Below are 16567 nucleotides of genomic sequence, written 5' to 3'. Positions count from 1 at the left end.
GAGAAACTGAAAGTTAAACCTTTCTCATCTTGATTCATGATTTTGTCATGAACTTAAAGATCTCACAAAACTTTCATGGACAGATTTCAAACATTTTTGTTCCTAGAATTTTTCTAAAAACATTAGCAGGACACTTAAAAACCTTAGTTTAATTAATGGAGCTTAAAGGCTTTATATGTGATTTTTTGATCCAGCAGATGTCGCCCTTGAGCACCAGCATGAAACCAAAACAACTTGCGCTGCATTGTTGTGTTAGCATGCTAATGCTAGCGATCTTTATTATGCTCGTATCTTCACACTGCATGTAAATTTACCTGAAATGAGCGTGATCTAGAAACACAGTTAAGCAGTGAGTACAGTATGTTATTCTTCTTTTCTCTAGTCCCTCAATTCAACAACTTTAATTCACGAGGGGAGGAGTCAGCCGGCTGTCCCAACGATGTAAACAAAGTGAAGATAGGACTCTGAAAACTCTGAAAACATCACAGACAGTGGGACTCGGGTGTTACACCCATTGTAGACAGTCATGACTCACAGAGTTATTTTTAGAGGATATACTTGATTTCTATTACATTTAAGTGTGAAAAATTTAAAGGCAGGTTTGGTAATTTTTGGAGAAACTAGCATGATTTTGAAAGTAGCATTCCCTCAGTGCTCCGTCTGTGCAGGTAGGTGAACAACCGGTCAGGAAGACTTTAGGGGCAGTCCTCCTGAAATTCTCTAGAAATTGCATCTGTGAAAACTGCTTTACTTAATCAAGAAGTCTCGCCTCAGATTCATCTTGGTACTTCTTGGTCACTGTTAGCTAAATGTTGCTAAGTCGTCATGATGGATTAACATTGGGTCTTTGTAGATATTATAACAAAGAGTAAGGTCTTAAACCTGCTCTTTTGTAAGGTGTCTCAAGATAGCGTTTATTATGAATTGGTGCTATACAAATAAAGATTGGTTTATGTCTTTTTCAGAGCCTCAATCTAACCCTGGTGATTAAAGCAGCGACAAACATACAGAATAATAACAATAGTGAAACAGAGAGGGGAGAAGGAATTCATAGTAATGTGTTGTAAATTTGGATTGGCTCCCTGCGTGAGTGCAGAGGAGTGGGCTGAGCTGCTAAAAACAATGAACTCAGTCATCTGATGGAGGAGGGGGGGAGGGGGGGGGGGGAGCGGGTGAGTACAGATGTTTCTAATCAATTGCTTCCATGTGATTGACCGCCTGACGGACCGGCAGCTGATTGGCTCACCCGACCTGGTCGAGTTTTCGACGACTGGTAAAACTCATCTGAAGATTTAGCTCGTTAGTTAATTGACTTCGGTGACATGCCGGTTGTCATAGCAACAGATTGGCTAAGTGACAATGCTAACGCCGATTGAGAGGAATGTATAGTCGCTGTACAGATGATGTAATGCGGCCGCACCCTTCCTCCTCGTCTTCGCTTTCGTTCGTTTCTTGCATGTAGAAGCTTATATCAACATTTGTGCACACGCACACACACACACACACACACACACTCACGCACGCACACACACATACGCACGCACACACACTCACGCACACACACACACACACTCTCCTCTTTTGTTGATGTTTTCAATTGTGTAAATAAAAGCCAGTTTATGTTGAAATTCCTTCTCTCGCTCTCAGTTCTCTTTCTCCCTGCCCCCCCCCGTCCCCCCTCCCCCCCTCCCCCCCTCCCCTCTCTCCATCCTCTCCATAAGACAGACACAGACTGCATGAACAAAAACATTTAGGTGGGCCAAGTTCACGTCTGGGAGGGGCCGCTAAAGGGGGCCCAGGGGTGCGCACCGAGGGCCAGATGTGCTTTCTTTTGGGGGGGGTGTGGAGGTGAAGAGGGAGGAGGGGTGCAGAAGAGAGAAACTGGGGAGTGTTTCACAAGGCTCTCGAGAAAATGCAGAGTCCCTGAAAGTGGAGTTGGAGAACGGCTAAGGAGATGTCATCGTGCTGTAAACTCACCTCCAGCTGCAGGAGATGTGTGCAGCTGCAAGGGTTGATTGTCAAAATAACGGAGTTTGTTCTTCAGTTAACAAAAATAGAGGGAGCTATAGTCACAAAATAGCAGAAAAGCATAAAATGAAGATGCTGCAAATGTAATTCAGGTGTTGAATAAGTTGAAGAATCCGAGTGGTTGCATGATTAGCATAGACAAAGACATGAAACACAACGTATTTCAATGTTCTCTGAAGAGTTCTCTGCAGACACTTGTGTGTTTGTCTTGCTCAACACTGGATGTAGCTTTAGCCCCGCAAGGAATCAGATGTTTTGCAGAAGTGAAAGTCGGTCTCCAAAAAAACAGCTCACAGTACTGACGGACTCAAAGGACCCACAGTAAGAGCAACTCGTAGATCAATGTTACAAACAATCAGCACCAAAGAAAGTCAAAAATCAGATGTGTTGCAACACAAAAAGCATCAGGACACAGGTTTCACTCGATATCGTTTGTGGCAGGTGGATCCATTTCTAATCGATATGCGATGCATTGTTCTGACGAGACGGGGAACATAAATCAGCTACAAACAAAAGATACATTTCAACAAATACACAACTTGTCCTGACAGATATTTGCATCTGAAAAGACCACTTTTTTAAGCATTATTAAACTGTAGATTATGGGTCTAAATTAGCTTCAATGTAACCTTACATAAATGTGGCTGATAAGAAACAGAGACATTTCTGTTTGGTTGTAAATGTTCCCAAAAAGGGGATGGTGGACCACATTAAACAGTTATCAAATTAATCTTAGCAAGTATTAGATTAAATTAAACCCCTCAGCCTTGCGTCATCACCCATGAGACGACGAGGGTGAACGCAGGACAAATTATGATGATTGTTAGATTTACAGCGCAGGATGTGAGCAGCTGGTCTCTCAGTAAAACAGTTGTGAAATGAGGAGTGAAGCAGCTCCAGAGAGAAGGGGAGAGAGAGGACGGAGCGGCTCCACCCGTCTCCTCCTCAGAGTCCCGCGGGGGCCACGTCACCGCGTGCGATACTCCGATACTCTTGTGTGCACTTGCTGTCACTTTTGCGACGAGCTGAAAGAATCCACTCCGGTCACGCTGGTTGACCAGAGAGACTTGGCGTGGAAAAGCATTGGGTTGCGTTTAAGGACTGGGGAAAACAGAAAGCTTCCTTTTGAAGGGATGCAGTGAAATGTAATCATAACCTTGTGACAGTGTTATGCAAGATATCTGATGAGTAACAGGGATCTTTCTGCACACACTTGGGAAACACATTGAGCGCAAAACCAATGACACATGTGAGAGCTTCAGATCTCGTTAAAAGGGTTTAGCCTGCAACTCTATGAAACATGGAAACAAGACTAGCTTGAACTTAATCTAAAACATGACTGCTGTTTGCTTCTCTAAAGTTTGTCGGTCGCCTAAAAAGACTTGAACAGTTCTGAACATAAATGTGAGATATGACAACCTTCAGGTCCAGGCTAACTCTGTCCTTGTTTTTGTGGATGATACAACATTGTAAAGTCAACATATACGCACGGTCAATTCTTCAATAACAAAATCAATCAAATGAATCTAAAGCCATTTTCACATATGCACTCCTGAAAATTTCTACAGAATTACCCCCAAAGTCCTAAATGGATTCCCAAGCATCAAACCCATCCGTTGTTCTGGACTAGTCTTGCATTTTCTGTTTCTTTAAAACCAATTCGATGAACTTAAAGGCTTTATATGCTTTATATTTTTTTGATCCAGCAGATGTCGCCCTTGAGCACCAGCATGAAACCAAAACAACTTGCGGTGCATTGTTGTGTTAGCATGCTAATGCTAGCGATCTTTATTATGCTGGTATCTTCACACTGCATGTAAATTTACCTGAAATGAGCGTGATCTAGAAACACAGTTAAGCAGTGAGTACAGTATGTTATTCTTCTTTTCTCTAGTCCCTCAATTAAACAACTTTTATACACGAGGGGAGGAGTCAGCCGGACGTCCCGGCGATGTAAACAAACTGAAGATAGGAGACAGAGGATATACTTGATTTCTATTATATTTAAGCGTGAAAAATCACATATAAAGCCTTAAACATCAGGTTTAATGCTGCATTCAGGTGCTGCTCGGGTGGTCCAAGTTTCTGAGTTGGGAAGTCGTTCTTCCCGACTTTAGTGTGTTCAAGTGATTTCAGTTTGGAAAGTTGGAATGTTGTAACAACAGCAAAAAAAAAAAAGCGTAGATGCTACGAAGAAGAAGATTAGTGAAATGTTACTGTTAAAAGTTATATCTGAGCAAAAAGTTGATGTGCAATAAGTAAATTACCAAAAACATATTTTGCCCCCGATGTGTTGACGATTCTGACGTGAAGTCGGGAAGTCGGGAACCTAATTCTTTTCCGAGTTTCCGAGTTGTTGTTCCGACTTGAGCAGGTGTTCATGTGCATTTTACAACTCGGAAACTCGTTTTTTCCGATGTGTCCGACACCACATGAATGCAGCATATGCACCTTGCAATATCATTTAACCTACTAACTTGTTTTGAGTTCTGACACTGACATGGCTAAGTCAACAACACGATCATTCCCTGTGAGAACAAAACATCTCTGTCATATCGCACAATCTAAAATCTGTTTATCAAAACTTGTCATCTTTGTGTTTGGTCACTTCTGAGGTCGTCGTTTTTTTTTCATCTAACAATGATGGAATTGATTAAACAAATGCTGTGGAAGTTGAAGGAAATTCCAGGGGAAATAGGTAGCAAATGAAAGGCTTCGACGCTGCGGTCCACACCCTGTGAGCTGCACGACTTCTGGAACATTGTCCACTCAGTTTTGGTTGCATAGATTCTCAGATTTTCCTCCTGTTTAGACATCAGTGAGGTCTAACGGTGGTGTTGCGTGATGAGGCCCTGGATGTCACTTCTCCTTAAAGGTTGTCGGGTGTGGTTGAGGTCAGGGATCTGTAGCTTTCGAGTTCTCTCTTTTCTATATGAAACAGAACTTTGTGCAAATCAAAGAAGGAAAGAAGCTCCTCAAAAAACAGATTCAAGAAAGTTTGTAGAACACTTAATCTAAGAAATACAATCCTAGGAACGAAAACACCCAAACCGTAAAAAAAACAGACCCAGAAATATATGTGCACTAAAGTGTTTTGACAGGTGAACCCCACCACCTTCTTCTTCTGCTGCTGCTTCTTCTTCTTCTTCTTATGTTGATTCACAGGTTTGTATTTGTCGGGGAAACACCAGACTGTTGCGCCCCGTGTTGCCGCGTCAAGCCACACAAATTAACATCTGATGACAGGATATGTACTTATAAAATAAAAGCATCCCAAAAGAAAAATACAGACGCAAAATCCCCGAAGCAAAACGATAATGCTAAAAATATCACCTAAAACGTTTAATGGAGTTTAGACATGTTTTAACATGTTTTAATCCAACAATATATTTTTTTATTTTAATGTTTCCAAAAATGTGTAATTTGAGCCTGCATATATAAACTACATTTAAAATATATCATTAACTTATTTAAAGCAGAGAAACCATCTGAAAAAAGTTTAAAATGATCACGGTATTAAACTTCATTTTAAGATGTTTGCGTTTTTTTTCTGCGCTCGGATTGGAAAATAAGAGCAGCATTTCTGAAAAATAAGTTCATATTTTCTTGTTATGCCTTTAAGTTTACTTTAATGTGGTTACAAGAAGGTAGAATATTACGTTAAGTCGTCAGTAATTCGCTTATCCTCGGCCTCCCATGGTTTGGGTACCAAAAAAAAGAAAAAGATTCGGGCTTTTATTCTGATAGGTTAAACTGGATGTTTTCCTTGTTTCACTCTTGTTAGCTTGTTGGAAATATTCCCCAGCAGCTCAGTCTCTCCTCTTCAGTGCAGAAAAAAAAGAAAAGCTCACTCGCAGTGAAAAAACAATGAGGACGCACGACGCGCAACTCGCTCCAAGCGTCTCCAACAGCGACGGAGTTTTTCCTCCCGGAGGACCCGTAGCATGCGTCCGCGCACCCACCGGAGGGAGAAGGACCACGGGAATATAACTTGACAATCTGCGGAGTTTGTTATCTTTTTTTTATTTCAGGGAGGGGGGGGTGGGGGGTGGTTGGAAGAAATCATGCCTTTCTGCAAGCGGACGATACTTCCCAAAGATGTGTGCAAGCCCGCCGGCAGGAGGCTGCCGCAGAAGCAGGCGGAGGTTTTCGGGGACCTGGCGGATGTGTGCGGCTTCACCCTGTGCTCGGTGCTCCGGCAGCTCTCCGACCTGTCCCGGCACTCCGTGGGCATCCTGGAGGAGCTGGAGGGGGAGCTGGTGTCTGTGTGCCACCGGTCCGGCGCGCTGGAGGGCAGAGTGGTCCGGCTGCAGAGGCGCGTCGCGGAGCTGGTCAGCAAACCTCCACCGAGAGGTAAGAGGACATTAACAAAAGCTTTTTATAAAAACACACCTGGAGGCACTTTACTGTGTATGTGTCTGCAGGAGAAGAGGTGGCGCAGCTTCTCAAACTCCGGTGGAGTCCAGTCAGGGTGTCAAACTTTCATATCAGGATCATGTGAAGCTTGTCTGCAGAGATTTGTGGTTTTACTTCAGAGTCATGAGTCACAGTGGCTGTTTGGAGTTTGGCCTATATTGAGACATATTAAGGAGCAAGTGAGAGGTTTTATTAGGGAGGTTTTGTTATTCTCAGCTGCTGGAAATGTGACTTGCATTAAGTTGCTGCAGAAAACATCAGAATTGTAAACACTGAGGCATTCAATTCTGCACAAAAAGGTCTAAATTAGCATTATGTGATGTTTAAGGTTGTGTAGTTTTTTTTCAAGTTTGTCAATGACTGATATAAAACGGATAAAAGGTGATTTTTAAGTTGCTCCTTTGTTGCATTAAACTTAAACAATCCAGCTTGGACAAACCGAATGATATGCTGCCCAACTGTTTCAGACTGTGGTTGTGAGATGTGCAGGTCTACAGGGTGCTCCTGAAGGCAGCACGGTGTGGGTGTGTCAGGTGGAATGTGAGTTTCATACTTGTGTTTCTCCACCTGTCAGTTTTGTCTCTCTTTTCAAATATTCTTGCAAGACTTTTGTCGTTAAGTTTTGGAGTTTTGGAGTGAATTTTAGAAATGTAAAGCGTCTGATTTTACTCACTTTGAAGTCAAGGCTCTCGATGTGTCGACAGGTGTTTGTTGTTGTTGAATGTTTGAGCAGATTCCGACACAGGAAGACAGTTTTACTTTCATTTTGCAGACGGATTATTTCCTTCTGCGGTCACTTTAAATCTGAACAAAAGTTTGTGACACCAAGTATAGTCCACTGAGAGTTAACTTTTCTGTTTAGTCGGAGGCCCTTCTGTTCAACATATTTTCACATATTTTGTTTCTGTATTTTCAAGAAAGTTATTGAACCTTTTGCAGAAAAAAAAACCAAACCAGATATCAAGTTTTTCTTTTAAAAAGCAGAGTTCTGTATTTCTCCTCAAACATGGCAGGAGAACACAGTGATTTGTCTCAAAAACACTGGTTTCCTACAGTCTCTCCTGCTCTTGAACGCGTCCTGTGTGGACACAGATGGAGGGCTGAAGCTGCGTCTGCTGCTCGTGGTGTAGATAACTCTCATCCTCACGGTCTGAAACACTTTCAAAACTGTCTTCCACAGAAATAAATCACAAACTTTGTTGTTACAGTCAGACGTGGTTAAACGGACGTTTGGCCGTCTGCTCGTGTTTGTTTCACACTCGTGGCTTTTTTTGCCGCAGGTCAACAAAAAGGTGACGGTGAGGTTATTATTTCAGACTTTCAAGGAGTCATTTAAAGTGTCACAGTAACAATCTGTAACCTGCAATTACCCAGTGAAATGTTATGTCAGGTTAAAGTCCAAACAATCCAGTGTGTCGCTCCATCAGGGGCGGACAAAAAAACAGTAAAGGCCTCTGGGCACTGAGCCCCCCAAAGCCCCCCCAAAGCCCCCCCCCTACTGGAGACAGACTGACAGTTGCATCTCTTTATTGTTGTTGTTGTCTTGTTTAACCAACAAGAAATGTAAACATTCACATTTAGAAGATGCGCTGGTCTATAGGCCTACTGACTGTAAGGGCCCCTGAGTCTTTGCATGTGTTTACACTGCATGGCTGCTTCTATACAAATGCATGTGACAGTAGTTCACCCAAGATGCATGATGGGAGATTTGGAGCCAATTTTGTCTCCCTGCAAACTTTGCAAAAACTCATCACATATGTTTTTTTTTTTTGTTTTGATTGCATCGCAGCTTCAGAGTGTTGGAAATGAATCGAGCAGGTCGGCTGTGAAGAAGTTTACGAGGCTGTCAGCTGTGTGTGTGTGTGTGTGTGTGTGTGTGTGTGTGTGTGTGTGTGTGTGTGTGTGTGTGTGTGTGTGTGTGTGTGTGTGTGTGTGTGTGTGTTACCACGTACAGCACGATAAGAGAAAGTCCCTCCAAACACAGACCAGATGTGAAGCCGGGGAGACGAGAGGACAAAAAGATAAAACGCAGCTCGGATTTTTAGTTTACTTTTACAGAGTGGATCCCACCCTGTGTGTGTGTGTGTGTGTGTGTGTGTGTGTGTGTGTGTGTGTGTGTGTGTGTGTGTGTGTGTGTGTGTGTGTGTGTGTGTGTGTGTGTGTGTGACAAAGACAATAGAGGTGTTTCTGTGCGCTGTTAGAGGCAAAGATCCTCCTCAGTCCTCACATTGTGTGTGGGTTCTTACTGTATCACAAACATGTGGGCAGAAAAACACGGCTAACGGATCAATAGAGCCGAGCCCAAAACCTTCATCTCTCATCATCGTCATCATCTCTCACTTTTTCTCTTTTACCTCCCACTTTCTCTGCAAAAATGAAAACATTCATCCACCTTTCCCCAAAAGAATAACGAGACGAGTATACTCGGGGTTTCCTCCTTTGCAGATTCAAAAGGCTTTGTTGTGAATCTTTGCTCTAACATCCAGTTCCTCCACTGCAATGAACGTTACTTTAACTTAAAAATACTCTGCATATATGCATCGTGAAAGTCTCTTTGACCCTTTGAATAATTAAAGCGTGCAAAGGTTAGAATAGAATAGAATAGGATAGAATAGAATTACTTTATTGATCCCAAACTAGGAAATTGTGGCGTTACAGCAGCAGGTTATCCAAACACGCAATATGAGCAAAAAATGGAATGGGAATGGGAATATATACAACCAGGATTTAACTTAGCATTACTCGTCTAAGGTTGTCAAAATGTTCAATACTTTGATACCAAGGTTTAAAAACAGTACGATGTCGGGTGTTTTATTGATTAATCAATCAAATCCAAAAGTTCTGTGTGCAATGATCTGCACGCCTAAATCCTTGGAGTTTTTAAGAAATGAGAAATGAATTTGTGATGTTGTTTACTTCCATCCCTCTGGCTGCAGGAAGATGCTGTAGTGGATTAAATGTGGGATCCCAAATGGCACACAATGAATGCGATAAAACAAAATTAATGAACCGTTATTTTTGAATGTGTGAGGTATGATCGTCATCCATTGTTTTATAAAAGTGTAAATATGTAAAACTTCCAATCTTTTCCCTCCTCTTAAATTGGCTGACATTCCCCCTCTCCACCTGCCAAAAACAGTGAAAGTCGGTCAGAGTTGCATAAGGCAGCGCTGTAACACATGTTCCAGGCGGTGATGAGGGGATTTTTCCACCCTATTTTGGAGTTCCTTCAGGGAGTCAGATCTCCTGAGCTGCTCCCAGTGGTCCTTGACACGGTGGAGTTCCGCAGGGATCAGGTTCTGGTTTCCTTCACATTGGGCGGAGGTGAAGAGTCGCGCTGATACAGGAGGAAGGGGATGCTAGTTGTATCTTTGCAAGTGTTGATAGCGCAAGAGTTTTACGGGCCATGTGTGTGAACCAATTTCCTTTGGAAGTTGTCGCTCAGAGGGGGGACTGAACTTCAGGAGGTTTGTCCTCTGCAGCTTTCTGTTTCTCACACTGGTTGTGTTTCCTGCTGGCTGCTGGTGACCCTGTGAGTGGCAGGAGTATCCCAAGTATGTGAGTGGAAACCGAAGTTTCATGTTTTTCTTTTGGTGCTTTTTTTTCCAACTTAATTCTCTGGGAAACCACATTTTTCCTTTCAACCTCAAAATCAAATTTTAAAAGTTTGTTTAGTGTGTTCTCTGACTCGGGCTGAGGAGCTCAAACAAGACCCGGTTTCACTTTTTGACAACTCCCACATAAGTGATATCCAAGCAGGTGTTTTCCCTCAGCAGTTTAAGAACATCCCCTCTGCTATGACTTCACCTGCTAGTTTGTGGTCTGAACTGCAACTTGCAAAACATCTAATCTAATGGCTTACACATAGCAAGCCACTTTCTAAGGACATTTTGTTCATCATTTGAACGGGTTTTAAGCTCTACCCTTAATGTTTAACGCTGTTGCATGGCACGAGTCCTGGATGTGCGAAGTCAAATGAACTTTGTCACCATAATAGCAACAATAACCAAATAACTAAATGTTGGGAAGTGGTCAGAGTTTGGTAAGGTTAAGGAACCAAAAAAATACTTGTTTAGGGAAAGAAGCATGTTTTATATTTATATGCAATCATTGCTCTTTGCTGCTGTAACACTGTAAATTTCCCCATTGTGCGATAAATAAAGGATTATCTTATCTTATCTTATCTTATCAGTCACATAAGTTTTGTAAGAGAAATAACTCAACATAAAAATAAACAAGTCAAAGTAAACTTTTGTCTACTTTTGACTTCTCCCGATGTTAACTTAACTGATCATATGATATGATGCACCGTTTAGTGCCCTTGGGGAAATTCATCTTCTAAATTAACTTAAAAAACTTCAGTTCCTTGAGCGTCCACTTGAAGCAGAATCCAAAAGCCAAGGAATCCCCATCAGATCCATTTTTTTTTTTTTTACCGCTTTTACTGTCCGGGGTTGCGGGGTGGGAGCTGGAGCTGATCCCAGCTGCCATTGTGGGCGGGGTTACACCCTGGACTGTTCACCAGTCAATCACAGGGCTGACATATAGAGACAGACAACCAGCCACATTCACAGCTACTGGCAATTTAGAGTCACCGGTTAACCTAACAAGCATTGTTTTTGGACTGAGTACCCGGAGAGAGCCCACGCATGCACAGGCAAAACATGCAAACTCCACACAGAGAGGCTCCTGTCCTAAGGGGATTCGAACCAAGACCCTAATCCACCTAGCTAACCACGGCACCACCGTCCAGCCCTCCCCATTTGATCTCGTATCAAAACCCTAATTTTTATAGCAGAAATAAAAACGTCCAAGATGATGGAACTGAGCCAAGGTTGTGAGTTTAGTTTAAAGATAATAAAGCATACCTCGGTATGTTAGCCTCAACCAATACCAATTAAGGACAAAAGCTGCACTCAGCTCTGCAGCAGGCTGCTGAAATGCATTAAACATCACACACTGAATGTAAGGAGCTACGGAGTTTCCTTCCAACTGGTATTATGAAAATCAACTGGATGATGAGCGGTTAAGAAAGAGGCTTTAACCTCCCTCTTCTCCCCCTCTCTCCTCCGTCGTTCCCACGAGTGAACATCAGCCACATGACTCAATATCCCTCCCTGTTGGCCCCTCTGAAATTCCCCGGCTCTTATTTTCTCACTCCTTTCTTTTCCCTTCCTCTTCATTCTCCAACACGTTTCAGCGTACTTATTTCTAAAAACGTCAGATATTCAGAAATATGTATCCAGGTTGCGACCCCAGAAATGAAGCAGTCCACGGGCGATGGGCGACTTCGGACGTCTTGGCTTTCAGTTTGGAGATGTTCTGTAAACCCACTGTTTTTTATTTTTTTTGATCACACATTGCAGGCAGTGGACTCCACATCTTTTCAGGGTCAAAATGTTCACTTCTCCTCCTCCTCCCCCAACATCTCTCTTCCTACAGGCAGTGATTCAGAGGGCAGGAGCACAAAACTCCAACACACTGTAGGAGAAAGACTTTAATTTATTGATAACCTGATTTTTGGTTTGGTTAAATTCAATACTTACAGCTCATAAGTTGCCGGAAGAGAAAAAAGCACAAGGGGTATTAAACTTAAAAAACAATAATAACACCATGAAATTCAACTTTCAGTAAATATCTTTCCTGTTTTGGTTGTCATATCTATTAAATTATAAAATATTTGTCAAGTATATGTTTCTCTACCTTTGAGTTTACTTTGATTCCTGTACTGTTTGTTGCTCATACATCTTGGCCAGTTTTCTGGTCAATCAATTCCAAGTTTGGTTAATATTTAACGTACTGATAGAACGATCCTTAGACTATAAAACCATCTTCAAAATCCAAAATCTTCCACATTCTTGCATTTTAGACTGGCGTAAGTTGTGTGATACTGTCAGCAGAAAAATACCATCTGTGAGTTTTTGTTGAAGTAAGTGCAAGTAGTAAAGTGAAGTGTGTTTTCAGGGTCAGTGAAAAAACTACAGTAAATGTTCTGAATTTAATGTTTCTGTTGGAGCTCTCAGTGTTTTCACAGTTTGTGTGTGTGTGTGTGTGATTGTGAGAGTAAAGTTGTTTTTCTTGTGTGTCTGCAAATGCTCAGTTTTCTGTGTGAATGAGTCTGATTAGTTAGAAGTTGGGATTAGGTGGAGGTGGAGCTCAGGGCCCCTCTGTGGTTTCTGTGGTCAACATGTGGTCATTAATTACCCAGAGAGAGAGAGAGAGAAAAAAGAGAAAAGAGAGAGAGAGGCAGAGATCTAAACTACTTATCAGAGAGAGAGACTCCTGTCACAAAAGAAAGTCCGTTGTTGCTTCAGGTAAAAGAATCAGACCCACTAATTACTTCCTGTTTTGGCATAGAGCCTGGTCCTTTCCCTTTCCGTTACACACACAAACTCACACACACACACGTTTGTATTTCTATACTTGTGCAGACCATTGTTTGACATATTCTGTATACCTCAGCCCCAAATCTAATTGTGACCAGAACCTGAAACCTGAAAACAAGTTTTAAAGCAGCCTTTTGAACGTTTATTTTAAGGAGAACACCAGCCAAAGTGTTCTCATTTTTAAAAAAAATAACATCCTCTTCAGAGTCCTACACAGGTCTGTTTTTAGAAAACCTGCACCTGCAAAGTCCTGTACCACACTTGACATGTAACACAATTATCTAAAGTCAAATATGTGACACACGCTGGCCTAACCTTGTCACCCTATAACGGCCACAAGAGACAAAATTCACAGGCTACAAAATCAGACACTTTAAGGAGTTTAACCTTCTTTACAACATGCAGAAACTAGAATATATCTGGAATTTTAAAGTGAAGTGAATACTTATAAATGTTGCTATTCACAATAAAGTTGTGAATGAATGAATAAATTAAACATTTTTTTGTGTTAAAAAGTGGAAAGAAAATCCTGTTGGCTGGTTTGGTGTGTTGGTGATAGCTCATTTAGATCATGATAAAAAAATGTTTTGATTACTGAAAAAAATATTTTTTACCAGTTGCCTATGATTCTAAACTTATAAAAGTTTATTTTTTGCATAACTTTTTTTGGGGTCCTCACTCGTGAAGTCTTAAGTCAACGGTCCCCACTATGACAGATGTACAAGAATACACACACACACACATCTTTATTCTTACAGCTAAAGGAGGACAAAGTTTCTCTCTTCACACTTTATATCCTTTCCCTCCAACTGCAGGATTTTTTTAGGTGGTAACCATGGCAACCATCCTTGTAGCAAGTGTACTGTTGTAGGCCTCCATGAAATACAGCCAACATGTCCTCTGTGTGTGTGTGTGTGTGTGTGTGTGTGTGTGTGTGTGTGTTTGTATATGTGTGTGTGTGTGTGAGTGTTTCCTGGTTGTCCTGCGCTCTTCCTGTAGATGTAGTTTCTCTTTTTCTGATATCAGGACCGCTCTGTCAAGCAGCATGAGACAAACACACATAAACGTGCTACAGTCACACGGGGATTTATGCTTTCTTGGGAGTCAGAGAGGGAACTGTAAAGTAGAAAACTGTTAAAAAAAAAAGTAGTTGAGAAAGGTTAACAGTCGAGGAGGATTTATATTTGTGTTGAGAGAAGAAGTGATGGAAAAAAAAGACGAGATGGGGAAAGTTAGAGGACGTCATTTTAAGGAAGGATGGGGAGATTAAAAATGAGGAAGACATTCACAACTGAATATCACAGTTATGTAATTTGACACTTTTCCTTTCTTTTATGTTTCTGTCTCATTTCTAGCGAGCAGAAATACTTCAGACTTGACGCCAAGTTGTGATTGGCGAGTGTCTTTTGTATGATTCGATTTTAGCACATGATGCTACATGCTGATACGAATGTTCTGATTTAGAGGGAAATCAGCTTTAACTTATTTCAAATAGTCCGACAACTGTGTTCTTTAAATCTGTCTTTTTTTATACTTTTAATAGGTTTAAGTTTGAGTTCATCAAATCAGTCATTAATGGCTATAATCAATGTTTCATAATAACAAACATCAAAGCAAGTGTGCAAACCCAGAAAACTCAGAAAACCTTATGGAAATGGACCAAACTTGATCCCGTCTCGCCTCTATAATTCCACTACCTCTGAAGCTGGCAGATGGTTGATCACTTCATCTCCCCATTACCCCCTTGCTGCATTCATATTGAAGTCCACACGCACCGGGGTGTAAATATCGCGTCTTGAAAACGGCAGTCTGGATAGGCCAAAAAAAACAAAACTCGGTGGCCGAACTTGCTGTGAAAACAAACAGAAAAAGGCATAAAAAAATAACTAGATAGAAGTTTGTTTGTTCCTGATGTTGGCTGTTTGTAGGTCATAAAGAGGCATTGGTTGTTGTTTTCATAACCAATCTCTTAAGCTTTAAGGCAAAAAGAAAAAAAAAGAAAAAATTAAAAGGAGATTTGTGGGAGTAGAGAAAGATCAACAGATCAACACGAGGATTGACAAAATCCTCCAATTTTCTGCACACTGAAAAAAAAAATAACAAAAGCAACGTGAAGAGAAGAGATTGAGTAACAGCAGTGATATAATGAAAGGAAGCCCAGAATGTGTGTGTGTGTGTGTGTGTGTGTGTGTGTGTGTGTGTGTGTGTGTGTGTGTAATAAAACACAGTACATGTGCAGAGCTCTCTCTCTCTCTCTCCTCTGGGTCCAACAAGTTTCCTACAAGTGTTTTTTTTTTTTTATATGCATGTGTAGATTTTCCAGTTTGTCGCCAATCTCTCTTACAGGACCTCTCTCTCCTCTGTCTCCTTTCCCCTGTTTGTGTGTGTGTGTGTTTCTCTACTACATCGTTTTGTTATCTGCACACACACACACACACACACACACACACACACACACACACACACACACACACACACACACACACGCACACACACACCGCCCATCTCTCAGTAGTCACGTACATGAGGACAGTTTGTGTGCAAACTCCAAGACAGCAGATTCCTATCACAGACGGGAAAGAGAGAAAGAGGAGGAGAGGAAACACAGATCTGGAGATCCAGACTGTTATAGGTTTTGATGGTGTGTGTGTGTGTGTGTGTGTGTGTGTGTGTGTGTGTGTGTGTGTGCAAAAAGAGATTCTCAATGGAGGCACATTTTTCAAAGAGCAGATGTAGAGTCTATGACGGCAGCAGGATGTAAACACAACAGGTGAGACTTCACACACAGGTATGATGTATTGGTAGTATTGAGCTTAAAGAACTCAAACAGTCAAAGACACACATTAGTGAAGAAGTCGACATTGGACAGGTTCAGAAATGCAAGCAGGTGGATGTCCATGTCCTCAGAGCTTTTAGCTGGAATCACTAAGAATTGATTGTGGTCGCTAAAACAAAAACATCTTTTTGATAGCTTCTGAATGTGGAGACGAGCTTTCTGCAATTTTACAATTCACTTAGCAGACGCTTTTATCCAAAGCGACGTACATCAGAGAGTAAGAACAACACAAGCAAGGATCTAGAAAAAAGGGAACAATGTCAGTAAGATCAAACGATCAGCTTTGAGTCTGATTGGACACACAGGTGCTGACAGGAAGTGACCAGAGGCAAAGCACAACATTGAGGGCAGTTCTTGAGAGCTCTAATCAGTATAGAAACCATCTTACAAGTCGTCGTTATCAAACAAAAACCATCGTCATTACCATCATCATCATCAATAATATGGAGACCATCATCATTAAGTTAGTAGGTATTCATGAAAGAGCTGGGTCTTTAGCTTTTTCTTAAAGGTGCAGAGCGACTCTGCAGATCACATGGAGTTTGGAAGTTCATTCCACCACCGGGGGGCGACAGAGGAGAAGAGTCTAGTCAGCGTCTTTGGACCCTGTTGTGAAGGTTGGATCAGGTTGGCAGAGCGTAGTGGGCGGGAGGGAGTGTAGACCTGCACCTTTACTGTCATTTTTCACTGCCACTCTATAGTCAATGCTTCTGTTGAAGACGACCTCTGGTTGAAACTTTGTGATTGGGATGAGTTCAAACTTTTTGTGGCATTTGAGCGAGTGTTTGTGTATAAGGTGCAAAGAGAAACTGTTTGCTCTGGAGCGCTAACAATCCTGTTGTGAATCAGGACCAGAATCTTTCCCAACAAATTGAATGAATTTGACTCTATGTGAAGATTT

The 16567-nt window shown here is 41.6% G+C and overlaps 1 protein-coding gene across 2 annotated transcripts in view; it reads left to right on the top strand.

Annotated features, from left to right (window-relative positions):
- The first annotated feature begins 5834 nt into the window (after positions 1-5834).
- Positions 5835-16567, top strand: part of nhsl2 (NHS-like 2) — a 126432-nt gene continuing 115699 nt past the window's right edge. The window contains exon 1 of one of the 2 annotated variants that reach the window (XM_065950694.1): positions 5835-6381. In XM_065950694.1, coding sequence (XP_065806766.1) covers positions 6093-6381 — 289 coding nt within the window. In that variant the 5' untranslated portion in view covers positions 5835-6092. The remainder of the gene's footprint in view (positions 6382-16567) is intronic. The other variant, XM_020654195.3, reaches the window with a different exon arrangement.

The sequence above is a fragment of the Labrus bergylta genome, chromosome 22 (genome assembly GCF_963930695.1).
Source record: "Labrus bergylta chromosome 22, fLabBer1.1, whole genome shotgun sequence".
NCBI lineage: Eukaryota > Metazoa > Chordata > Actinopteri > Labriformes > Labridae > Labrus > Labrus bergylta.
The sequence above is the reverse complement of the archived record's forward strand: the minus strand, read 5'-3'. Positions and strand labels throughout refer to the sequence as shown.